A 24,870-nucleotide genomic window follows, 5' to 3' on the forward strand; every position below is an offset into this window, starting at 1 on the left:
CTATACTTTCTGACTTACAGGACCTGATGAATCACTATTTATTCGGTAAAATGAGGGATTTATTATTAGTTTGCTAATACATGCCTAGCCATGATGTGGAAAATACAGGTGATCGTCATCTAGCAGCAATTCTCTATGGGTCTGAAATAATAATTAGGAAGACAAAGCTAATGTTAGCTGATCTCCACTTTGATCTCCTCTAACGTTATTTGAATTTGATTTAAAAGGCGCCTCTGACATTTCAGCATGTTATTGAGTTAATCTACTGAATTTGCTGTTATAAAATATTAATGTTCTAGAAACAGAATTTTATATATCTAATAGAGCTGTAAATGTTATATATTATGTATTTACATCATTTACCATTGGCTTTTTATTTGAAAACACCTACTAAACTTTAAAACCAAATGAAAACGGAGACAAAAAATGACAAACAATATACAAGCGATGTTGCAGCAGCTGATAGGCCTATATCATATAGGCATCAGTTGCTGTGTTAATACTGCTAAGTTTATTGTACAAATTGATAAGGGTTATTTGATATAGTGCAGGAATGGGGTGTGTAAATATCCTGTTGATATTTATAAATCTAGCTATGTTTATCTTTTAAAGGGCCATGAAACCCCCTCCTTTCAGCGGGGTGTTTTCACACCTCTACTTTGGAAAAAGCCAGAAAAGTGGACGTGTCCAGCTCTGTTTAGGGGGAGTGTCGGAGGAACTAAAGAGGGATGGTGTGGGAGTGTCGATTTGAGCACACGCTGAGTTTCAGAGTCAAAACACACACACACAAGGGGGAAAGTTACTGTGTTTACATGGACATCTGTAATCGAATTATTTGCCAAATTATTAAATGGTGGACTTTAAGTGCAGTTTGGCTCTTTCATTCAACGAATTCATTCATGCCCCTCGTGACAAATGAGATATTTGATTCGAGGAACTGCTCTAAGCATGTATTTTTCATGCAATGTTTAAAACCGCACGGTGAATGAGAAAAAAAAAACTCTGCATTTCTCTGTAACTTAGGGTGCTTTCACACCTGCCCTTATTTAGTTCGATTGAATCGCACTAGAGTTCGTTTCCCCTTTTGGTGCGGTTCATTTGGGCAGGTGAGAATGCAGCAATCGTACTCGAGTGCACACCAAAAGCGGACCAAATTAGCGTACCGAGACCTGCTTGAAGAGGTGGTCTCAGAACGCTTTCAAACGAACCCTGGAGCGGTTCGTTTGTGGTGAGAATATGATCCGTACTAAAACAGGTCCAACCGCAAAAAGTACTGCGCCTTTTGGACTAATTCAGCTGCCGTAGGCCGATGCGCTGTGCATTATGGGATATGGAGGAAAAATATTTGTTGACAGCGCTTTACCAACAGAGAGAGAGAGAGAGGGGAAAACATTACCTGATGGATTGTTGGTAATATTTCCGCAAGATGGCCATGTCGCAGTTTAGCTAAATTAACTCACGCCTCCTCCTGAAGTGACGAGCGATGCATTAAACACTGTTTTCCAGCCGCGGCCACGCTTCATTTTCGTAATGAATAGTTTGTCTAAAGCAGGGATACAATCAGCTAGCGCAGTCGTCTCTCCAGAGTAAAAGGTTTTGTTCACCTGCGGGAGTTCACTGGCATTTTCCCGCACGTGAATTCTGACCAATTAATAAGCAGTTTAGGAAATATGTTCAACAACATCTGGCCAATGAGAGATGTGGATTTTGTCAGATGACTGCATTTTGGTTCGTTTCAACTGGTTCGGACCAAAGCCAGCAGTGTGGTGTGAAAACAACCCAAAGACGGCAGAAGATGCAACAATGTATCATTTATTACCCTTGGTCCGGACCAAATGAAGCGAATTACAGATGTGAAAGCACCCTTAGATGCACACGGCAGGTAAGCTCCTTGTGTTATTCCGGTCACAAAATGCTAAGAAAATCCTACACGACGGTATAAGTTAGATTGTGGTGCTAACATGTTTACCAAGACCAAGACCTTTGGTCGCTCACTTACCAAATCTGTAGAGACAGGACAATCCACAGCAACTAGAACCGCGTCTTTATTAAGAGGAGACAAGCAGTGAATCCGGATCTCTATTTGCAGAAGAGAAAAGCTCTCGGGTAAACAATGTTCCCAGACATGTAAGTTATTGTTGTCGCGTACACTGTAATCCACACGTGAGTCCAGCTGCGCTCTCACAGAGAGAAAATTAAAACAAAACTTGACTGAAGCAAATTATGAAAGCACGCTTGTTATGCCAAAACAATGTGACATCTCTCTGCCGTCTACACTGTAACATTAATGAATATTAATGAAGTTGCACAATAGAGCACGCTGATTGGTTTGAACAAAGCCTTGCTCATGCATTAATGCAGCACACTCGGAGACTTAATACGGTACACCTAGGTACAGTCGTCCAGTCTACACGCTGGAACACACACTAAGATCTCACGGCCGTGACACAGCTTCAAAAAAAAATTTTCAAACCGGAAGTACAAATTTGCTCGAAATAACGCAAAAACTACCAATTTTCACTTTTTAGTGAAATGTATGTGTCCTAATAGTGTTTTTAGCAGTGTGGGACACATACACGACTGTCAACAGCTCAAAAAATGTGTTTTGGTGTTTCGTGACCTTTTAAGCACACAATGTTTCCCGCATGGTAAATAGCTGTCCCTAATGTGTATATTTTAAGTCCTGTTGATTGGTAATTGAACATAAAAACGTTTCTAATATGTATGTGTTATTTATAAGTTATTGTTCATATTTTACAAGTGATATTTCTACCCCTGTGAAGATAATGAATGAACCCATTATAAGAGAAATATTTTTTGTGCGCATAGCAGAGTCTAACTCAAGCTAGAGTTTATGAAAGATCATTTATTTTGCAGTCCAACATATAATTAAAAACAGCTTACATCACAGTTTTAAATTGTGTATTATTGCGTGTTTTTAAATGTAAGTGCTTATATTTATATTAGAGAGCCTTTGTTATAGTTCAGATATGGGCGGTCGAATGAGAAGTTCGAGGAGTGTGGTTGATTTGACGTACAAGAGTTTGGTGGAAGCTTAATTCTGTGGCTCCGCCTCTGGCTCCATCAGGTAGTCCCTTCTGCGCATGCTCAGGCTCCAATTTTAGCAGTGTTTTGCGACAGTTTGTGCCTCCATATTTTTCACAGTCATTGGGTCAGTCCTCATAAGTGGAAATGTCCGTGTAGTGCGTAATCAGTTCAAAAGTCCATGTAAAACTAAATCTAACACACACACATTTATCTTTACACTTTTTGCATGCCACATGTAACAGGAAACACATTAATATACACTTCTATATCGACATCCATTATGTTAATGTATAAATAATCCTGATTTTAGTACACAAACTGAGATTGAAGCGTCATCTTTTGTGCTGACATGAAGCTGTGGAAATGAAATAACGTAGTGATTTTACTGTCTTTATTATAAACATGCACTGTTTTAAAAATGTTTTAGACTAGTAAAACTCATTATTGAGGTGCAGATGATCACAGAAAGCTAAACAGTTCTTTTAATCTCAGTTGTTTTGTGTACATCCTGTCTTGTAGATATGATTATACGAGTTCCTTTGGAGACATGTTAATACGCGACTGTCAATCAATTCAGTGGGCAGGGAAATATGCAATAAATGCACCAGACATTCTGTGAAAATGCAGAGCCTATATGTCACTTTCCAAAACCTTTTCATTCAATGTTCCTCGTGTAACCCCTGCCATTCCTGCATCACCCAACCAAGTTGCTTTACCAAGGAGGCTAAAGACCATGGCCCTAGCGTCTGTTACTAGAGCACCTTTTCGGGTTCAGAGGAGTGAGGTTAACTACACAGCACTTTACTAGCTGGCCTCCATTAAACTCACCCCCCTAAACCTCACTCCCAAATGTAACCCCCGCCTTTCCTACATCACCCAACCCGCTTCGAGCTGACATCAAACTGGCGACCTTCCGCATGGGAGAAGGCTAAAGACCATAGTCTCTAGTGTCTGTTGCTAAAGCACCTTTTCGGGTTCAGAGGAGTGAGGTTTACCTACCTAGCTGGCCTCCATTACACCCGCTGGTGAAATGATCTTCCTATTCCCACTTGGACTGTGAATACCATCTTCTGAAGCCTTTCATGACATGCCTAAGGCAATACGCAAGAAATGCAATGAATCCTGCCCACTTCAGCTTCTAACTAATCACATTAAGTCCTGTACTGACATTGTTGTGGAGGATAAGGATGATTCTCAAGATACGCCTCGGCATAAGGCACAGGACATGGAATGTCAGAACAAGAACAACAAAGTCAAGAGCAATGAACAGGTTAGTTTCTTACTACTGTTGTATATTTAACCCAATGAGATATAATTGAATAAGATAAATAAAAAAAAGATGAGATATAAACAAATAATTTATTTGTGTGTTTGTTAGGTTATCTGCATTATAGGCTTGCCGCCCTTTTTTTCAGGAAGAAATGCCCTTTGAAATTTTGGAAGTCCATGCCAGTGAATGTGGGAAAAGGTTTGCAAGCTGTAAAATGTTTAACACAGTTGAGTTTTCATTCATGAATAATAAATAAGTAAACAGCACTGCTGATTTTTCATTCATGGATAATAGTAAAATGTAATTGTGTGTTCTTTTTGCATTGTTGTACTGCTGATGCATTGTTAAAAAAATATAATTCAATTATATCTGATCTTATCTGGATCCAAAGATAGCTGCATTATTTTACAGAAAACAAATTCTTAAACATCCAAACAAATTGGATGTAAGTTCAAGTGCTGAAGAACGGAGCTGGCAACTAATCAACTTTTACAAGCAAATAAATGTGGAGTGGGCATGTCCTGTTAAATGCCAGCTTCAATGTACAGCCTAGAGATAAAAAGATAAACCTGTATGCAATAAAATATGCAGTTCATATAGTTTATTCAGGTTCATAGCTTTAATTACTGTATCTTAATTAGTTTTAGGACATGCTACAGTTAGTGAAGGAGTTTCCAAGCAATTTTCCCACAGTTCTTGAAAAATAAATATGGTTTTGGTTTAAAGGAAACTTAGGTATGACATTTTAATCATCAACCATCAACTTGATATGTATGTTTGTCAACTTGTTCAACTTTTTTTTAATATTTAGACCTATTTGGAAGTTATTGCTGTTTCATTTTTTTTAGGTCAGTGGACAGTCTCCATTGAACGAGGATGGGTACACTTAAGTCCTGGAACTTTGTTTGTCTTGGGATCTTCGTGGTCCAACAGATGAAAGCAGTGTCAGGTCCTTTGTCTGACCACCTGGGTTTTTTTGTCCGTTCCATATTGTTTACATGTCATTTAGCACATGGTGTGTTTTGATCACACTCTCTGCATGCTTATTGTGACATGTCTCCACCCACCTTTCCAATTCCTTCCTTTTATTCAATTAAGCAGAGATTTCACTCACCCGTTCTCCTTGCTTTGCTGTAATTTCCCCACTATTTAGTTCACTCTCCTTTGTTGTCCTTTGTCAGATTGTTGTCGCATGTATGTCTGTTGTCAACCTTATTTCAGTTTCGCTAAACCAGTCCATGCGGTCCCTGTTGTGTTGTTTCATGCCTGGCTCCCGGTCAGTTATTCCTTTGTTTTTACTGCCTTTTTACTCTTCTCTCTTTTTTATCTTAACTTTATGGAGTGGTTTGTGTTGATGTTTATTTGAGACTCTAATTCTTCTGGTTGATCTTTGTTTTATTGTATTTATTTATTTTTCTTGAGCCCCTCTAAGGAACCCTTAAGCTAATTTTTGTCTTCTTCTGAACAGTTTTTGTTAAGATTTCTTATATTTTATTTCTTACTGTGCTTGATGCCTTTTGGAGATTTATGTTGATTTTTGTGATCTAATAAATTTTTTGAGACCTGCATTTGTGTCTATTCTAAATTCTGACAGAAAGATCTGACCAAGATGGACACAGCAGGTCTAGATCCTGTCAGATCAGCGGTTGTCCAACATGGGGTGCTTCTGGGCCAATATGAGACACGACTCCCTAACACCAGCCGAGAGGTGGAAATTCTTCCCAATCAGGTGGCTTAACTTACTACTCGCTTACAAGAACTAAAGCACGAGTACACTTTGCGAGGTTTTCGCCATGAGCCTGAACCACGTTGCAATAATCCAGCACCGTATGATGGGGACCCTAACTCATGTCAGCCTTTTTTGGCACAATGTGTGTTATTTGCCCTCCAACCACGCATGTATTACGCAGAAGAGACTTAGATGGCCTATGTGTTAACCCTTCTTACTGGCAAGGCCCGTGAATGGGGAACTAGAGCCCCTTGTTGTGCCTCTTTTAATGACCTCCGGCTGGAGATGATGAGGCTTTTTGATCGGTCTGCTAAAGGACAGGAGGCTGTGGATCAGCTCGCCTGCCTTAATCAGGGTAGCCGATTGGTCACTGAGTATGTCATCTTATTTCAAACCTTGGCAGCATCCTGTGACTGGAATGAGGGGTCATGTCAATCTATGTTCCGTGCTGGTCTGAAAGAGGACATCCAGGATGAGCTCGCCACTCATGAACTACCACACAACTTTGATGACCTAATAAATCTGGCACTACGCATCGAGGTTTGCCTTAATCGCACAACAACAGCGACTAGCCCGGGGTTTATGCCTTAATCGTGGTAAACCTCGACACTTTGCTTCAGTCTGCACAGCAAAAGCCAGGTGAAGGCAGTGTATCTGACTGGGGTCCCAGCAGAGTACCATGATCTACGTCTTGTGTTCAGAAAGTCCCAGGCCACCTCCTTGCCTCCACATTGACCCTAAGACTGTGCTTCTCCCAGGCAATTCTCAGCAAAAATATGCTGACACCCTTATCCTTGTAAACCCTCTGGGTTTTCGAGTTTGTGTGAAGAAGGATTTTACAATTTTAAAATTGAACCAGACAGGTCAATAGAGATTATTAATGAAGAAATAGTACAAGCAATACAAACTGCAGTGAATATGTATATAGCAAAGAGTGTAAGAGGAAGAAAGAATAAAATTGTCCAGTGTTGGAAGGATTACTGTACAAATGCAATTAGAAAAAAAAAAGAAAGCATTTAGGAGAGTCAGGATAACTCACAATCATTTGGATTTAATAGAAACAAAACACAAGCAGAGGTAATGAGGACTGTAAGGAAAGCCAAGGTTATGTACTGTGTTGGAATATCAAGCCAATGCCATGCATGTTTAATAAGAAAGGTCTGGAGAGGGTTTTCATCAATGCCAAAAATTTTAGTAATTTATTAGAAACAAATGAATAATTTGATGACAGGGCTCTGGGTTACATTACCCCAATGCAATACAACAATTACATTCAAGAGGTTCGCAACCAACATACATTTCCTGACTCCAGCATATATGCAACTGATATTAACAGGTGGAGTTTTGGTTTTACGTCACTTATCAGTCATTCTGCAGTCCTTTGGCTCTTGTGACATATATCGATCCACATGTTTATTCTAAAGAACCATTGTGAAAGTCACATTTCTTGTTTGTGTGACTTGTCTTCTTCGCCTGCAAGAAGGCCCACTACTATTTCTAGTTTTCTATTTCTAGGGGTGTCCAAACTCGGGTGTCTTCAACTTGAAGACCTTTAAAATCAATCTTCCATCCAGTTTTTGATCTTCAGTTAACCTCGGTTTAATGAGCTTATTACCACATCCCATAAGTATTTCCAAACTACACAAAATGAAAACCATTGGTACTAATACATCATCAAATAATGAATCAGTAATGTGAAATATACAGTTTTACAATTACAATACTTATAACTTAAAGAAAAATAAAAACATTTACCTTACATCGAGTGGCACTTTTACTTTAAAGTCTTCTTTGATTTTTCTTAAAGGCTACTGTCCCGTGCTTTGTCAAATTCAAGTGCATTTAATATGTGCCCAATCTTTATACAATTGTTTTTTCCTGTTTTACAACAGCTTTATCATCAGGGGAGGTCAACAATATTACATCTTTGTTAAAAGTTTGATGGTATTGTGCCCTAGACCCGTAAAAACAAGCTTCAACAGCATTTGTCAGAAAATACTTGACATCTTTAAATCTTTTGACTTTAAAACAGCGGTTTAAAATTAAAAATTTATACCATTGGTTCTTAGTATACACTATGACTTTTCACTGTACCATTAAGACGACATCACCTTCTCAAAATGTTTTATCAAGTAGCTAGGTTCAGCAAAACGTGCATTTAATGTTTTGTTTCATCCATTCAGAGAGTTCCTATGTGTGTTGTAGGTGGGGCTACAATCAGTGTGACACCGGGAGAACGGTAAAGCTTCCATCAGTTGCGTGGTGTACGCCGGTGCGGAAGCAGAGGTTATTTTTGCTCTCGTTTATCGTGCATTTACAGTCTCTTTGCGATCATAATCATTATATTTTTGATGTAAAATTGCTGCTAAGTGGTTCTGTCATCATGTGTATCCATGTGATCAGTGTTTTTTTTAACTGTTACTCTAAAATGCAACGTTTATTGTGTTTTATTGTTTCATTCGCACCTGTATTTTTCATGCAGGGATGAGAGTAACGGTGTTAGTGTGAACTTACTGTACAGTACTTCACTCTGTTTAAGGTATGTTATTTAGGTTATTAACTTGTTATTTTCTGAATCCAAATATGTGATTTAGTTTAAATTAGAATAATTATATCATTTAATTGTATCGTGGCAGATTTTCACATTATAATACTGTTAACGCAAATGGAAGGAGTTTTATTGTATGAGTGATTCAATATCTGAATATTAATGCAGTTTACAGTCACGATACAAGTCAAATGTAACCATTTGCTGCAAGTTTACATGTTTTATTTACATTATGTAATTATTGTGCTTTTTATTTGTATTTAAATGTTTAATATAAGAAAATAGAGATTTTTCTCTGTGCACGTGGAGAAGCAGAGCGATAAGAGAGTAGTTTTCCGGTGGTAGTGTGTACTCACTGTATCTCTTTGTTTCCTTCACCTCATGTGGGATCGTGTTTCTGTGGTGTCTGAGAGGGATATCCATTTGAGATTTGCTACACAAAAAAGACTTAAACACTACATCTATAAAATAAAATATTAAACAGGGCTTGACCCTTAATGACCCTTTTTTCAGGAGTGGCACATGCACTCCCAAGTTGAAAAATTTTGGAGCACATTACCGTACGTTCACACCGAAAGTGGCGAGAGCGTCCAAGGTCGCTCTGGCCGCCCTGGCGACAACGCTCTCTCCCTTCAGCTCCTGAGGCGAGAGCGTCAAAACTCGCTACATTGATCTCGTATTTAAAGGAGCCGTTGCAGCATATCAGTTACATTCCTGCATAAACATGTTTCTAGCGTGAAAATGTTGCGCACTTCTTATCAAATTCATACAACAATGGAAGATCAAGTTGCATGTGGTGTGGCTTTGCTCTATTTATCCAATATGTGTCCATATGTCTGAAATATCCTGAAGCAGCAGTACTGTTTTGTACCGTCACATCGCGTGAGATTCCCGCTTTTTTAAGATAAATTTATATAACATTAATGAACATCAGTAAGTCGCCAGTAACTTATTTAATGTATGTTCCTGCAGGAAAAAATTGGAAATAATTGGAAATCCGGCGACCGCAATAATCAAACCCTTGGGAACAACTGTGGTCGGAACCAAAGTTCACAGGTCTGTGTTCTCTGAACTGCTATCAAGCGGTGGACGTCTTCATTCTGATTGCTTGCCGCCGAACCGCGTCATAGCTCATTACCATAAAGTTGACTTCATTTCAACTCTCCTAGACGCTCACGCCGGCGAAGACGCGCCGCGCTGCTCCTCGCCGCTTATCGCCGCCGGCTCTCATTGAAAATGAATGACTTCCGGCTACTTTGACGCTGTCGCCGCTTTCGGTGTGAACGTACGGTTAGAGAATTTTAGGAGCGCAGTGAAAATATATAAAATAAATAGTGATTTTTCCTAATAACTGTACACGAGGAGATCTTTACAAGCAAAGCGGTTTCACTCATTTAAATGCAATAAGTACAGTAGGTTTTATTTTACTGCAACAACAGCTGAAATAGTATTTAATAACTATTCATTATTTAAGCTGTATGGAGTTTAGCTAGCGGTCCACAGCAGGTCTGGGATCAAATTGCTCTAATGAAGGCCTCTCTAAACTGGTCTGTATCAAGTCTTCAGTTGTGTACATGCCTAGACAGCTTGTTCAATTTTTGATCCAGTTTCAAGCTGTAAAATCTTTCACGCTGGACAACAGAAATGGGGAGTTATTTAGTTAATAAAAATGTGCAGTATGGTTACTGCAAACAAAGACATGACTAGAGCTATTTAATCTGTATTTGTATCATAAGGGCCTGGTAAAAGTAATCCACTAAATTAAAATAACATTAATAAAATAAACAGGTGCTATATATATTACACATGTATACAGACACACATTTATATACTTAGACTAGTCTGAGAAAAACGAATGAAACAAATGAAGCTGGCCGTAGTCAGACCATGCACATCCAGACCCTGAAGAGCCGGCGGCAGGTGTGCCTCGCGGCACTGGTCCCGCCCGTGCTGAGGCAGAGCGGCGATTAAAGTCGTGGGGATCGCAGCTCGATCTGGCAGAGGGGATGGAGACAAGCTCGAGGGCTTCTTCTCCTTCTACCTTGAGATCGAGGTCCAGTCAGCGCGAGCTGGAAGCCCATTCATCGGCTTCTTCCTCTCGCGCTGATGGGCGGCTGCTCCGCCTCCTGGCTTCTGAGGGAGTCAAGAGTATGGAGGGCCTTCGGGGCCAAAATGACGTTCCCCCATTATGCCCCGAATATGATGAGCTGGCAGTCAGAGGTCCTGGCCAATGTAACAGCCTAATATAATATTAACTGGGAAGTAGAGAGGCAGGAAGTGCGCAAAAAAGCTGGTTTGTGTGATGAACGCATCCTGCCATCACGAGACATGCCTCTGAGGGGGAGTCTTCCATTTAACAAAGATCTCCAAAAAGAGATCGATTCGGGCAGCCGCAAAGAGGATCAGACTGGGCCAAGCCATCACAGTCAAACAGTTCCAGAAGCTGTTGGGTCTACTAGCGGCAGCCTCCAACATAATCCCATTGGGTCTGCTACACATGAGACCATTACAGTGGTGGCTCAAAACCAGGGGGTTTTCCCCAAGGGGAAATCCGTTCCGCACAATCAAAGCATCGAGGCATTGCCTACGAGCGTTATCGATATGGAAAAAGCCCTGGTTTCTGTCCCAGGGCCCTACACTAGGAGTAATATCTCAGCGCCTGGCTCTGACATCAGATGCCTCACGCAAGGGCTGGGGAGGGACCCTGAGGGGCCTTCCCGCATCGGGACAGTGGAGGGACCATCATCTCCACATGCATATCAACTGCTTGGAGATGTTAGCAGTGTTTCAGGCTCTAAGGCACTTCTTCCCTCAAGTGAGAGGTCACCATGTGTTAGTGAAGACCGACAACACATCGGTGGTCTTTTACATCAACCATCAAGGGGGTTTGAATTCGCGCCCTCTGTGCAGGTTGGCGAATCAAATCCATCTGTGGGTTCAGGGGAGGCTGCTCTCTCTGAAGGCAGCTTACATCCCAGGTCCGATGAATGTGGGAGCGGACCTCCTGTCGAGACAGGGGTTGGAGCCTGGGGGATGGCAACTACACCCAAAAGTGGTGGCGGCCATTTGGCAGAGATTCGGCAGAGCCGACGTCGATCTATTTGCCTGTCAGAAAACAACACATTGCCCATTGTGGTTCTCCCAAACACATCCAGCACTTTTGGGGCTGGATGCCATGGTGCAGACGTGGCCGAGGCTTCGTCTGTACGCTTTTCCCCCAATCGCTCTGCTCCCGGGAGTCCTGGAGAGGGTCCGTCAAGGGGGGGTACAACCTATTGCTGGTAGCCCCTTATTGGCCCACACGAGTATGGTTCTCGGACCTAGTGTCTCTCCTCGACGGTCTCCCATGGGAGATTCCCGTCCAGAGAGACCTCCTGTCTCAGGCGGAGGGAATGATAGTACACCCCCGCCCGGACCTCTGGAAACTGTGGGTGTGGCCTCTGAGGGGGCCCACCTTGTAGATCTTGGTTTGTCAACTGAGGTTGTTCAAACCATACTAAGCTCCAGAGCTCCCTCCACGAGGAGATTGTATGCCACCAAGTGGAAACTTTTTACTTCGTGGTGTACAGACCACCACCTGGATCCAGTCCACTGCCCTGCGGGGTCAGTGCTGCAATTTCTCCAGGAGCGTTTTGAATTCGGTTTGACTCCGTCAACGCTTGAAGGTTATGTAGCGGCAATGTCCCCATACCGTACTGATGGTCTTGGCAAAGACCCTCTGGTGGTCAGATTCCTCCGTGGAACGAGGAGGTTGAGGCCTGCCTGCGCCAATAGGTTTCCTACTTGGGATTTGTCGATAGTGCTTGAGGGCCTGTCGACAGCCCCGTTTGAACCAATTGAGGATGTGTCAGAAAAGTTTCTGACCCTTAAAACGTTTTTTTTTGTTGGCCATTACATCCATCAAAAGAGTAGGAGATTTACAAGCATTGTCTGTAGCTCCCTCTTGTCTGGAATTCTCACCTGGTATGGTGAGAGCATTTCTGTACCCCAGAGCAGGGTACGTTCCTAAGGTCCCCACTGAGGTGGTGCGACCTACTGTGCTGCAGGCCTTTAATCCTCCACCATTTATGACGCCAGATCAGGAGCGCTTAAATCTGCTTTGCCCAGTGCGGGCCCTAGATGCATACGTACAACGTACGTCTGCTTGGCGTACAACACAACAGTTGTTTGTTTTGTATGGCTCACCCAAAATTGGGGCGCCAGCATCTAAGCAGTCTCTGAGCCGGTGGATAGTCGAGGCTATTTCATTAGCATATGAAGTCCTGCATCGGCCTCTACCTGAGGCGATCAGGGCTCACTCAACCAGGAGTATGGCGGCTTCGAAAGCCTTTCGTGCTGTCAGAATGGTTGGTCAGTGCCTAGAAGAATGTGCCTGTGAAATTTGTACGCAAGCCAGAAGAAGTAAGGGAAATAAATTGACTGAAGGCAACCGAGTTCAGAAAATTCTTACTCTACATGTTATGGTAAAAAAAACCTGCTCGCCACTGAGGCATAAAAAAACTGCTGCTGCTTTTTGTGGGAATCCTAATCGTTTGTAATGACTAATGCCTAATTGGTGATCACTATGACTATGTCAATTATATTCTCCGACTTTTTGTCACACACATTAAACAGCTATACAGTCCCAGATTCCTGTTCTATAACATCCCCTGTCTTGTACATCTTGCAGAAGATGCAAAACACCATGGTGTACTTGACAACTTCAGTGCATTCATATATGAGGACCACCTTAACAAGCTGAATAGATTTCTACGGAAACCTTCATGTGTGCTAAGCCAAGTTGTGAGAAGGTACTCAGAACCTCAAAGCTGCAACAAAGAGGGACAAAACAAAAACAACCCATCAAGGCTCAGAAAACCACATGCTGCTGGTCCTCTACCCGAGTCATTTGTTGAGTTTCATATTTCAAAGAACTACAGTCATACAATGTGAAACTGGACCAGGCAAACCATTTTGTCTACATTGACAGCAAGTTTGCAAAGCCACAAAACATAATTTCAGAAAAATTTGACATTTACGTGGCCTACACTACTTTCAGCAAACATTAACTTTTTTGGACTATCCCCTTCTATCTTCAGCACATGGTATCTACCTTGTTGATGTAATTTCAGGACCAATCCAGCTTTGCAAGATCGAGAACATTGAGGTAAAAGCATTCTTTATCCCTTGCGGCAGCTATTTTGTTTCAGTTCCACTTTAACAGACACAATAATTCCCTATTCCAATTTTTTGGAATTTTTTTTTCATCACTGGCATTTAATAACTTTTCAGTTTGAATTACATTTATGGCTTATTTTATCTGTAAAGCACCTGAATTTAAAGCTTTTTTTCACTTCCAGGCTTGACAATTATATAACAATTATGAATGATACAAATGCAAAAATAGTAATGGTTATTAAGATTGAAGTTGCTTGGAATTTGTAAAATATGCCCTAAAATATGATCTGAATATCAACTTGCTCAATAATTTAGCACACAATTTAGTTTGTGTATTTGCACATAAACAACTGAAATTTAATACATGTCATTCAACATTATAGGGCTCTTGCAGTTTAAAAAAACAAATGTACCTCATAGAGGAGTTCATTCAACAAGGGAGTACCGGTCCTATATCATAGCCTTGGTACTCAGAGAGTCACTCATGGTGGCCTCCATACAAAGAGATGGACAGGCTATTGAAGAGTGACCGGTTAATGGAGGCACCACTACCAGATAAAGGTTGGACCAAGGATCAGGCCAGAATTCTACACGAGTCGGGTAAGAAGGATGAAGTACATTGTAAATAAACATTATTAAACAAAGAATAAAATCAATTATATATGTTTCAAAGACTAATGCTAATGTAAATTTGGTTACATAATTGTTTCTTTCAGCATCTTTTGATGAGACTTCCCAAAAATGGAAACAGGCTTGCTGAAATGTCTGCAAAAGGAATTCCCAAGTAAGTTGTCAAAATATTTTACTGTGAAAATTGATACATTTACAAGCTAAAAAATAAAAACAGCTATATTCTGTATTTTTAAGTAACAAAGATAAATATATTTAATTTTAATCTTCAATTTTAATTCAGCCTTAGTTTTCACATCCCAATCACACTTAGAAATTGGGTATGTTTAGTTTCAAATGGTCATAAAAAAATTGGCTAAAACAGAGCCATATTACCACCAAAGCATTCTAAAGGCTGAGAAGCGGTTTCATTGTTTATGTTAAGCATAATAGTTTTTGACATTTTAACCGTTTAATTTTTATGTTTTTATATTTGTGGGCTGCACTGCATTGCAAAACTATATACTATTTTTCTCCCAAAATGTATTTTTTGTTTTTTAACAGGTGCAGCTATGGGGAAGCCTGTGCTTCCGTCTACAACAGATGCAGAAGCAGAAAAACATTTTAAAGACTATCTCCGCTTGGCCCCAGGAAGAATGGCCGCTTAAGCTTACTTTTAATTTACTTTTTAAATTGGTTTTGTTTGCTTCTGAAAAAATAGAAACTATAATAAATGATAATAAAATAAAATTTTACAAATGATTCTTCAGCAGTTGTGTTATTTCATTTTGAGTGGAAAATACCTGAGCTTAGTTATCATATATGTGTAGTCAGATGTATAATCAGTGTAACTAACTTATTTACAGCAGTATGGATGAGGGAATGTCTAAATAAAAAATAAAAAAACGGCGACTATTCTACATAAATGTCTCACAGACCTAATATTCTTATAAAGAAAATCTGCAATGCATTGCGTAGACGTTTTTTGAAAGTCTGACAAGGACAACTAAACAACGTTTTCCAGATGAGCAAGCACCCTACATAAGACATCTCCCAGATGAAAACTCAAATGTCCAGCAGACATCTCTGTGATACACACGTGCTATTTGGGTTCAGCTTAGTCCCTAATTGTTGGTTTGCAGTTTCATACTAATTCATACAGATCTATATGCTGAAAGTAAGACGATCCCTGCAATCTTTGTTCAGTTTATTGCAGTACAGTGTACACTTGATTTACTTTTGCTTCCCCAGCCTGAACTTCGTTATGGCACGTATCCCTCTTACGTCATATGTCTCTTTGAAATTGTCTCTTATTGCTCACAGAAGCGATGCGCTAAAAATGCCGCATACGTGACATCACACATAACAAACGCACATGACTGATTAGCCTAGCCTCAGTTGGTGTGAAATGAATTCTGTGACTATACAAACTAAAAACTAATGCCGCTTTCGAAATCGCATACTTCGATAGTATATAGAATGCTAGAATCAGTATGTGAGCCGAGTAGTATGTCCGAATTCATAGAATTTGAAAGTCGGCATGCGAGAAGTACCCGGATGACTTACTACTTATCTACTTACGAGATTCTGGAGTGCGCATCCCATGCATGCTGCGCTATCCCATGATGCCCCGCAAGATAATTCATTAATGGGAGTGAAGCGACGCAACTCATGCAGCCAGGTAGGTCACATGACCATGACAAAATGGCGAATGTAGTACGTTCGAACTCCATTCATACTTTTCACATTCATACTGTATAGAATGTACTTTACTAATGTCCGAGTAGTATGTTTAAATTCAAATACAATACCTACTGAATAGTAGGCGGTTTTTAGACGCAGCCTAATAATTCTAAACGTACTATTCTTATTGAGAATGTCAGATAGATGGAAGAAAAATTTGCAATTTGCATTAGTTCTGTTTACATCCCGCGTGGGATTGAATCGAATTGATTTTATCGTACGTGTTCAAAAGCTTATCATTAACATGCAATCAGTGTACTCAGCTAGTGTATAAAATGCAAGTGGTCTAGCGGTATAATGAAATAGTAATCAATCATATTGTTTTTTTTATGTTATTATACAAAATGGCAGTCAGTTTCAGGTGGGATCCGACTCTTACAATTCATTATTATTCAGTCAATTATTATACCAAATGGTCTGAGGCCTATCCAATACCCAACAAATCAGCTGCTGTTGTGTCTTAATTATTAATTTATTTTATAGGTTTGGGGCACTAAAGAAGATCCTAGCTGACCAAGGTACAGAATTTGTTTGCTACTTTGTTAATGAATTACATTCAGAAAATAGGTGTAAATGTTTTGTGCAAATCAGAATTATATAAACCTTGCATATGTTTTGCAAATAGATCAACAAAGATCTCTGTGCCTTCCTCGGTGTGGAACAAAGCCTTTGTGCCCCATACCATCCAAAAACGAAAGGCCTTGTGGAAAAACTAAATGGAACCATGCAGGTGAGTTGGCATTGTGGGAATGCAATATTAAATATAACGTCGGATGTTCTTACAATTGTTTTCTAAAATCAACTTCTTTGTGAAGCAGAATGTAAAAAAATGTAATCATAAATGTTACATTTTCAGCTAATTTTGTTATAAGCTATATTGTTTATCTTGGCTGAACTCTTCAATCTGGCAGATTTTGCATATGTCAGTTGATAAACTGGGATACATTATTCGGCAGCCCATTGATTTTAAACTACTTTAATTATTCTGACATACACAGAGCTGCTGTTACTTCGAAAGAGAGCATCATATTTACCTATTTATTTTCTCCACTGTTAGAAAATATAGCTGTGGTTAAAAGTTTTGGAAGTGTGGGGTCTCCTAAGTTAAAGAGAGAAACACTCCAAAATTTGCTCAGCATGCGCTTACCACTGGCCTCTTTGTCTCTTTATTTCAAGATCCACATCATACAGGTGAATGAAAGAGGAAAGTCTGTCTGTTAGGCACAGCTATTCAGATATTCAAGATTATGATCTTTATGAGAAGAGTAGATCTATAAAGGGAAGAATTCCTTAAGCTGGATTTAGGCTTGTAAAAGGATCTTTGCAAGCAATGGGACACAGAGCTACTTGGAGAACAATGCAGATGTCTATGCAATGTGTAGACGGTGCTGGGTTACTTTAAAGTATGGTCTAGTTGTCTTGCATTTGTTACAGCCGGCTCTTAAGCTCCAAGAAAAAGGAGGACCAGACACAACCATCACAGGCAAAATAACATTTATTTTAACTTCTTTTGGCCCAAGGTGTTTTTTACATGCATTTTTTATTTCTTTTTGCTATTCGGGGGAATTGGAACCTAACTATAATAAAAGCTAAGTATCATCTTTTAATATGTACTTTTAAAGAAAAATGATGTCCATATATGTGGACTCGTGGTCTGAATTTAGATAAAGCACTTTATCTAAGCACTATATATATATATATATATATATATATATATATAAAATTATTTATTTATTTATTTTTTACTTGCTTTGACTATCAGAGAGTAAAAACATTTTTTTTCCCCACATTTTGGACGGTTAAAAAGCACACCAAACACTGTTTATATTCACATCCCAACGAGCGCCACCTGTGTACCAATCATGTCACCTCCAGCCTTTAACTGAAGAACACTAGACTGGAACACCACACACACATGCACTCACATCACATGGGCTGAAACATCACACACCCCTTAAAAAAAACATAACTTTAATAAAACAATTAAAACGAGCACCCATGAATTTTTATGAAGCATTTAGGATAAAGATTAACCCCACAAACCTCACTAATTACACCTTTTCTTTCTCTCCAGCAATCTGGATCCTGAAAGCAAATTAAGGTGATAAAGAAAGTGAGAAAAGCAGGGAGTCACAGAAAAGTTTTTGACTTAATCAGTACCAGACAGTGAAATACAAGTCAACGCATCGACAATCACATTGTCACCTCTAACATTTCTAATGTTCAAATAATAAGGTCACAAATATAGAACACACCTTAACAAACGTTGATTTTGACTCATTTGAATGCAAAAAAGTCAGTAGATTATATTCAGAAAAAACCCCCACCTCTGCTCCTCCCACATTAACATTAAAATACCACCATACCAAAATACAAAATACCACCATGTTCTTTTCACCACGAAAGAACGTGACATGTTCACACTTATCAGTGCACCTTCAGGAGATATTTTACCTTCGCCAGTTTGCTGATTTTCTACTCTTGAGACACTTTTTTTTTGCTTCTAACTGATGAACATGTTTAAGTTTAACTGATAAATGTGTTTTTGTTAGGTACTTAAAAAAATAAACTGTTTAACTATTTACACAATTAATATCGCTTTTTTGAATGTATTTGCTTAAGACTGGACTCCTCACCTCTGGATGCATTGTGTCTGGAGTTAAAGACAGGGTCCTCTTCCCTAGCCCTACTTGCATTAACTCTAGCTCTTCAAATATGGATTGGGTTATTTCGGATTTGGATCCCAGGAAAGAAACAGAGAGATCAAATCTATACTGTGCCTTTGCTGGCACTGCAGGCCTGTGACTTCTGGCAAGTTGTCTTTTATGTTTGCCAGTGTTATTTAACCATGCAAAGATCTGCAAATGACAGAACGGGTAAAACTACAAATACTTTTTTAAGAAGCAAACAATAAAGTTGTCCTGTACTGAATATATGAATTTCAAATGTAGGTTCAAGTCTGTTTGCCATTGACTTCATACTTCTAAGATAAACATATTTGAAAATTCTGTGTAACACCTGAACTGGCCCTTTAAAATATGCTTGCTGTTCTACAGTACCTAGCCATTTCATGTTCTACTGTAGGTCTTTCTGACAGCTAGGGTTGGATCTGAGTCTGCTGTCTGGAGTTTTCGTCTATTGCTCTTGCCACCAAGTACATAAAGTGTTGTGCAACTTTGGTAATAGCATATTGATCATACCAGGGGAAAAAAGGTTTTGATGCAAAGCACTACTATCACAATACTGATCAAATCACAAATTTAATATCTGATTACTTTATAGAAATTAGATAAAAATTACCTGTTGCTGCAATCTGCCTGGTTGGTTTTTCATTCTGTGATTAACAAATTGAGATTTTGATAATTTTTAATACCTCAAGTAGACACCACAGGGGCGAACCGGTTATAGGGTCGCCTGATAAGTCAATCTGGCCTGCCACCATGAATCTGGCTAGGAAGCCCCTGTCTGAAGCCTGCTGGGGCAGCATCTGTGATTTCATTGTTTAGAAACATAATAGCGTCGACGCCATTACGTTGTGTCAGTAAACTACAACTTCTGTATGCACATTCAGACATGTACAGCAGGAAGACTAATATATAATATACAGATACAACAGTTTTTGATTGTCTTTAATAAACATAAAAACATTTATATATTTTCATAGTGGAATTACTATCACTAGTCCCCCCCAGGACTTCCTTCCTGCCATCTCCAACATCAACAGGTGGGCAGTCTTTAAAAATGACACCACATTCAAGGCATTCTGTCAAAGCATGTGGCACTCTGTACTCTTTTTTTTTTTTTTTTGTATTCCTTGAAAAATATACACTAGTTGATGATACCTAAATAAAATCAAGTACGTTTTAAGCAAGACACAAAATGTAATTCAAAGTTTAACAACTAATGGAGTTCTGTAAAAAGTGCTTGGCATAATCTGTATTCTTCATCATGTGTATACATATATTGTGAAATACTATATGCCAAGCACTTTCCCAAGTAGTCACTATAAAGATTTGTTCATATACTGTAAATAACTTAACGTCCAGCCAGATGTAGTGAGCCTACTCCCTGAATTTAGCATCACTGACAATTTCTTTGAATATCCAGAGGCTCATGAAGGTCACATCACTATCCTCTGTGGAAAAGGATGTGCTGCAGGATCTCAGGTGGTGATTTGTACAAAATATCCAACAGTTTGACCAAGTTGCTGCTTAACATACAGCATTTTAAAGTAAAACTCAAAGATTTTAAGATGCTTGTACTAGGCACACCATGGTCAGAACTGTCCCAGGTCAACTGGGGGGTGTCAATTTCCAATTGAACAATAAAAACAACAGCTTTTTGTATTCCTGCTAATTGTATCATTAAAAAAAAATAAATCATACCTGCTCTCTAAATTCTTACCCTTTTCCTGTGGCTTTTTTTTTCCAGCATCCTACCTTAAAGTGTTGAAATATTTAAAAAACCTTAATGTAAATGATAAAAAAATTCTCAGGTTTTATGTAAAATTGCTAGGCTATAAGGTTAATTGAAAACATTTTACATTCAGGAAAACTTGACCTAACTTACTTCAAAGAGTAGTTTGTCAGCAAAACTATGCACCACCACTGTCTAAGTCAGGGGTCCTAAACTCAAGGCCTGTGGCCCGACGATAGTTTCTATCCCCCACCTTAATTTAAAAGTTTAATGTTAGTGCGGCCACAAGTTTAATATGTATGGCACTTTACAGTGTCATGTGTATGAGCCTCCTCATTGATGCCACTATCCATGAATCACTTGTTTCCTTTTTTGTTTCCTAAATTTACTATATTTCAGAGATTTTTATAAGGATGGTGTATTCTGCAGTTATGCAATGTTATCTTCTGAATTAAAACTACCACTTTCACATCATTTCTGTTATTTTCTAAACAGGCACTGCGCTGTTTCTTTATTCCCAAATTTTCCCTGGCTTCCACCTAATTTGGTATTGGAGGATTTTCTCATGTATAAATATTTTTGAAAAGGCACTCTTTTTTTTTTTTTACTTATTGTCAGCTTATTGATTTGGAGGACCGTAGTATTGCTAAAATGAAAAGTGCCTGGGAACTTGAGTTGGGTAAAGAGTTTTAGATTGACTGGTGGGCAAATGCTGTTGACAGAATGTGTTCAAGTTCAATAAGTTCTCTGCTTTCACTCATACAGATTAAAATTCTGCAAAGGGTTCATTACTCCAAAGCTCTGCTCTCTAGGTTTAATCCTAAAGTGGATGACAAGTGTGATAGATGTCACGTCACCCTGTTATTTATGTCATGTTTTTTTTTCTTTTCTGCCCAGTACTACAAAACTACTGGAACAATTATTTAAAAATCCATGTCCAAAATATTCCAAACCAAGGTGAATATCTGTCCCACCACTGCAATTTTTGGTGTCCTCAAGGATTGGACCCGATTTACGTGTAAACAGTTTGAGATACTTGCCTTTACCTCTTTAATAGTTAAAGGTCAGATTTTATTTATTTGGAAATCTAAACCACTAAGTGTTTCGCAATGTTTTATTAATAATAATAATAATAATAATAATAAAGATATGGTTATGGTATTTGTGCTAGAGTAATTTGAGGATTAATCAAGAGTTAACATTGACATATAAATGCATAACCAGCAGCAACTTTTCATTTATTCAATCTTTATTGATTATATTAAAACGATTGTCTTAGCAGGAGCACTGACAGATTTAACTGTAATATTGTGAAGTGCATTTACGCATGATTAGTTAATAATACTGCAATAAATTAACATTTGTGACCATAACCAGATAAAGGTTCTCTTGGACATACATTGAATCACTGTATTTGCAAAAGGTAATTAAATTGGCACTAGAGGGCAGTGCTGTCAAACTAAATTTTAACTGTTATCCCATGTAGTTACGAAAACCTAATCTTAAAAGTGGCACATATGAACTTTAATTAATTTGTATTTCGCATCTGGCTGGATTTCCTCTTTTAATCTTGTTGGTGTTTGGGGTTGGCATATTATGGTAAAAACTAGCAAATTTGATATTGATTTGTTCCGTAAGTAACATAATACAGACCTTTATGTTATTTTCATTGATGCGATTTCCATAAAAAAATACAGAAAGAAAAAAATCCTAAAACATAATCAAAAGTCTTTTATCAAAAAAGGGGTTATGAAGTACCAATAAAATATATGTAATAAGGCATTAATTTTGTATTTGATTTAATTCATTTATTTGAAACAAAAACAAAAAAAAAAATCATATACTTAAATCTATTCTTTAAACAAAAAACATTTAATTGTGGTCAAAATGGAGCAGGATGAAGCACAAGCTTGTTAGTTTACCCTGCCATACTACCACCCACATCATTTGTCTATTACTTCAGCTTTTTTTTCCCTTTACTTATCTCTTTATTTTTACATGAGACATATTTCAACCTTTTGCCATCTTTTACATATTATATATTTAATTCACCATTTGCACATTTCCATTTTATAACATAGACTCCCCAAAAATACATAGTATTGTAAAGAACCATTAACTGAAATTTCATATCTTTCTCATTGTTATTTTTTCAGTCACCTCTATTCATCAACATGTTTCTTTAATACTATATATATTTTTTATGTTTTAAACTATTTATAGTATACATTTTCCATATTTTTACAATCACCTCTATTAATCAATATCTTTCTTTAACAGTATAATCTTATACACATTTTTATTGATTACTAGTCCTAGCATTGTTCAAGAATTTCATACCACACACAGACACACATCTTTGTTTTAAAGTTGTCATTATTAAAAAACGTTATTTTCCTCGGTTAAAAATTGCTGAATAATAAAAGAAAACTTATTGGACCTGTTGTAAAAAAAATAAATGATGAAAGAAGAGAAAAACCCAGTCCAGGAGACTCGAAACAAGCAGAATTCCTTTATTAAGACGTGTTGGTTTATCTGCAGTCATACAGCGTCTTTTAAGAAGTCCATGTGTCTGCAGAGCCTTCTGGAGGTCCACAGCCTTTAAGTTCTATCACAAGTCTAAATTGAGACAAAGATTTCATGTCTTTATTGTGTTCTTAGAAGGTGGGGAGATGACTAAAACAAAGCATGCAAAGTCAGTATTGGAGTCGGCAGGGTAAAATGCCTTTTCAGGTCTGATCTCATCATGTTCTGGAGACAGAAACCGCTTGACCAGTTAACCGAAAAGAGAAAAGAAGTTACACAGCCGTGCTGTGAAACTAACACTTTGCATTACTTTGGATAATAAATGTATGTTTCCACAGACCTAACAAATTACTTTCAGCAGACCATGTCCTAAGACGAGTCTTTTATGTCATTTAAATAGTAATTTTATGAATGTCAAATATTACTGCACTGTTCAAAATTGCCTCACAGCAAGAAGGTCATTGGCTCGAGCCTCGGCTGGGTCAGTTGGCGTTTCTGTGTAGAGTTTGCATGTTCTCCCCACGTTTGCGTGGGTTTCCTCTGGGTGCTCCCGTTTCCGCACAGTGCAAAGACATGTGGTACAAGTGAATTGGGTAGGCTTAATTGTTCTTGGTGTATGAGTGTGAATGGATGTTTCCCCGAGATGGGTTGCAGCTGGAAGGACATCGGCTGCATAAAACTGATCGGCTGCAGAAAATGAATGAAAGAATGTACAAAATGTAAAGAGAAAACTAGAGGAGATATCTACAGACATCCGGTTATATTAATGCCATGTTCATATACAAAGTGTACTATATTCCGTGAAAAATAAAGCACAAATTATAAAAAACAAAAAAAACAAAAAAAAAAACGAGACAGCAAATGGTTTTTGTTACTTTAATTCAGGGGTCACCAATCTTGGTCCTGGAGGGCTGGTGTCCTTGCAGGGTTTAGCCAAACTTGCCTTAACACACCTGCCTGGATGTTTTAATTATACCTAGTAAGACCTTAATTAGCTTGTTCAGGTGTGCTTGATTAGAGTTGGAGCTAAAATCTGTAGGGCACCGGCCCTCCAGGAGCAAGTTTGGTGACCACTGCTTTAATTAATTTGAATAGGGTTATCAGGATCAACGTTTTTAGCTATATGAGATGAAACATAATGTTCAGTCAGTTTGATGTTGAAGTTGAGATGACTAGAAAATATAATTTGATAAAACCTAATTAAAGCAGCAAGATGTTTTAAAACAGTTTAGTGAATTATTTGTTAATTAGCAGAATATATTAGCTTTTTCCTTTGAATAAAGTTTCCCCAGACCAGAAATGTTCATAAAAGAACACCTCAAAATTAGCTTTGAGTAGTGGCAGGAACACAATTTGACCAAAGAGATTTGTCAGGGTTTTTTTTAAATGCAAGGGATACAGTGAAACTGTAATTTAGTGCAATGGTTGATGCTGAATTATTCAGAATTTCACAGTAAGAACTTCAATTTCTATTGCGAAACTGTTATTTTAAATCTTCAAAACTTCACAATGGTGTGACCATAACAAATGCAGTCACTCAAAAACAAAAGTCTTCTAAGATTTGTGACCTTAACACAGTTCCACATGGTCAAAGAGGACATCAATGAGTCAAGCTCAAGACTGATGCCGGCAAAGACCTCAATGATGGACAAGTCTCTAAATTGATCCCTTTGGCCAGCCTGAACACTCACTCGAGACCTACTTGTACTTGCACCTTTATCATGGCTGACACTCATTGTGCTCAAGGCCACAGAACGTTTTTCAAGACTGAAGCTTTGCCTCATTATTTGTTTGACCAGAGAAGAACTGGTCCCCTGACTTAGC

The 24,870-nt window shown here is 38.6% G+C and overlaps 2 protein-coding genes across 3 annotated transcripts in view; one reads left to right on the forward strand and one right to left on the reverse strand.

Annotated features, from left to right (window-relative positions):
• The window catches only part of pcyt1bb (phosphate cytidylyltransferase 1B, choline b), a 658,357-nt gene that overhangs the window by 626,297 nt on the left and 7,190 nt on the right, over positions 1-24,870 (reverse strand). The gene's annotated exons all lie outside the window — the stretch shown is intronic.
• si:ch211-79h18.2 lies at positions 8,301-15,123 on the forward strand. Of its 2 annotated transcripts, XM_087301954.1 has the most exons (7): positions 8,301-8,333; positions 8,530-9,155; positions 9,891-13,513; positions 13,565-13,741; positions 14,136-14,373; positions 14,469-14,536; positions 14,926-15,123. In XM_087301954.1, exon 3 carries the CDS (start codon positions 10,924-10,926, stop codon positions 11,878-11,880), a length of 957 nt encoding a protein of 318 aa, XP_087158080.1. In that variant the 5' UTR covers positions 8,301-8,333; positions 8,530-9,155; positions 9,891-10,923; the 3' UTR covers positions 11,881-13,513; positions 13,565-13,741; positions 14,136-14,373; positions 14,469-14,536; positions 14,926-15,123. The 2 variants fall into 2 exon arrangements, with proteins under 2 accessions (XP_087158080.1, XP_087158079.1); XM_087301953.1 differs by having other exon boundaries at positions 13,565-14,373.

The sequence above is a fragment of the Danio rerio genome, chromosome 21 (assembly GCF_052040795.2).
Source record: "Danio rerio strain M-AB ecotype USA chromosome 21, GRCz13ab, whole genome shotgun sequence".
Lineage (NCBI taxonomy): Eukaryota > Metazoa > Chordata > Actinopteri > Cypriniformes > Danionidae > Danio > Danio rerio.

Bases quoted from the DNA above. Each gene is read 5' to 3' on its own strand.
- si:ch211-79h18.2 (XM_087301953.1), top strand. From the start codon at position 10,924: ATGCCTCTGAGGGGGAGTCTTCCATTTAACAAAGATCTCCAAAAAGAG.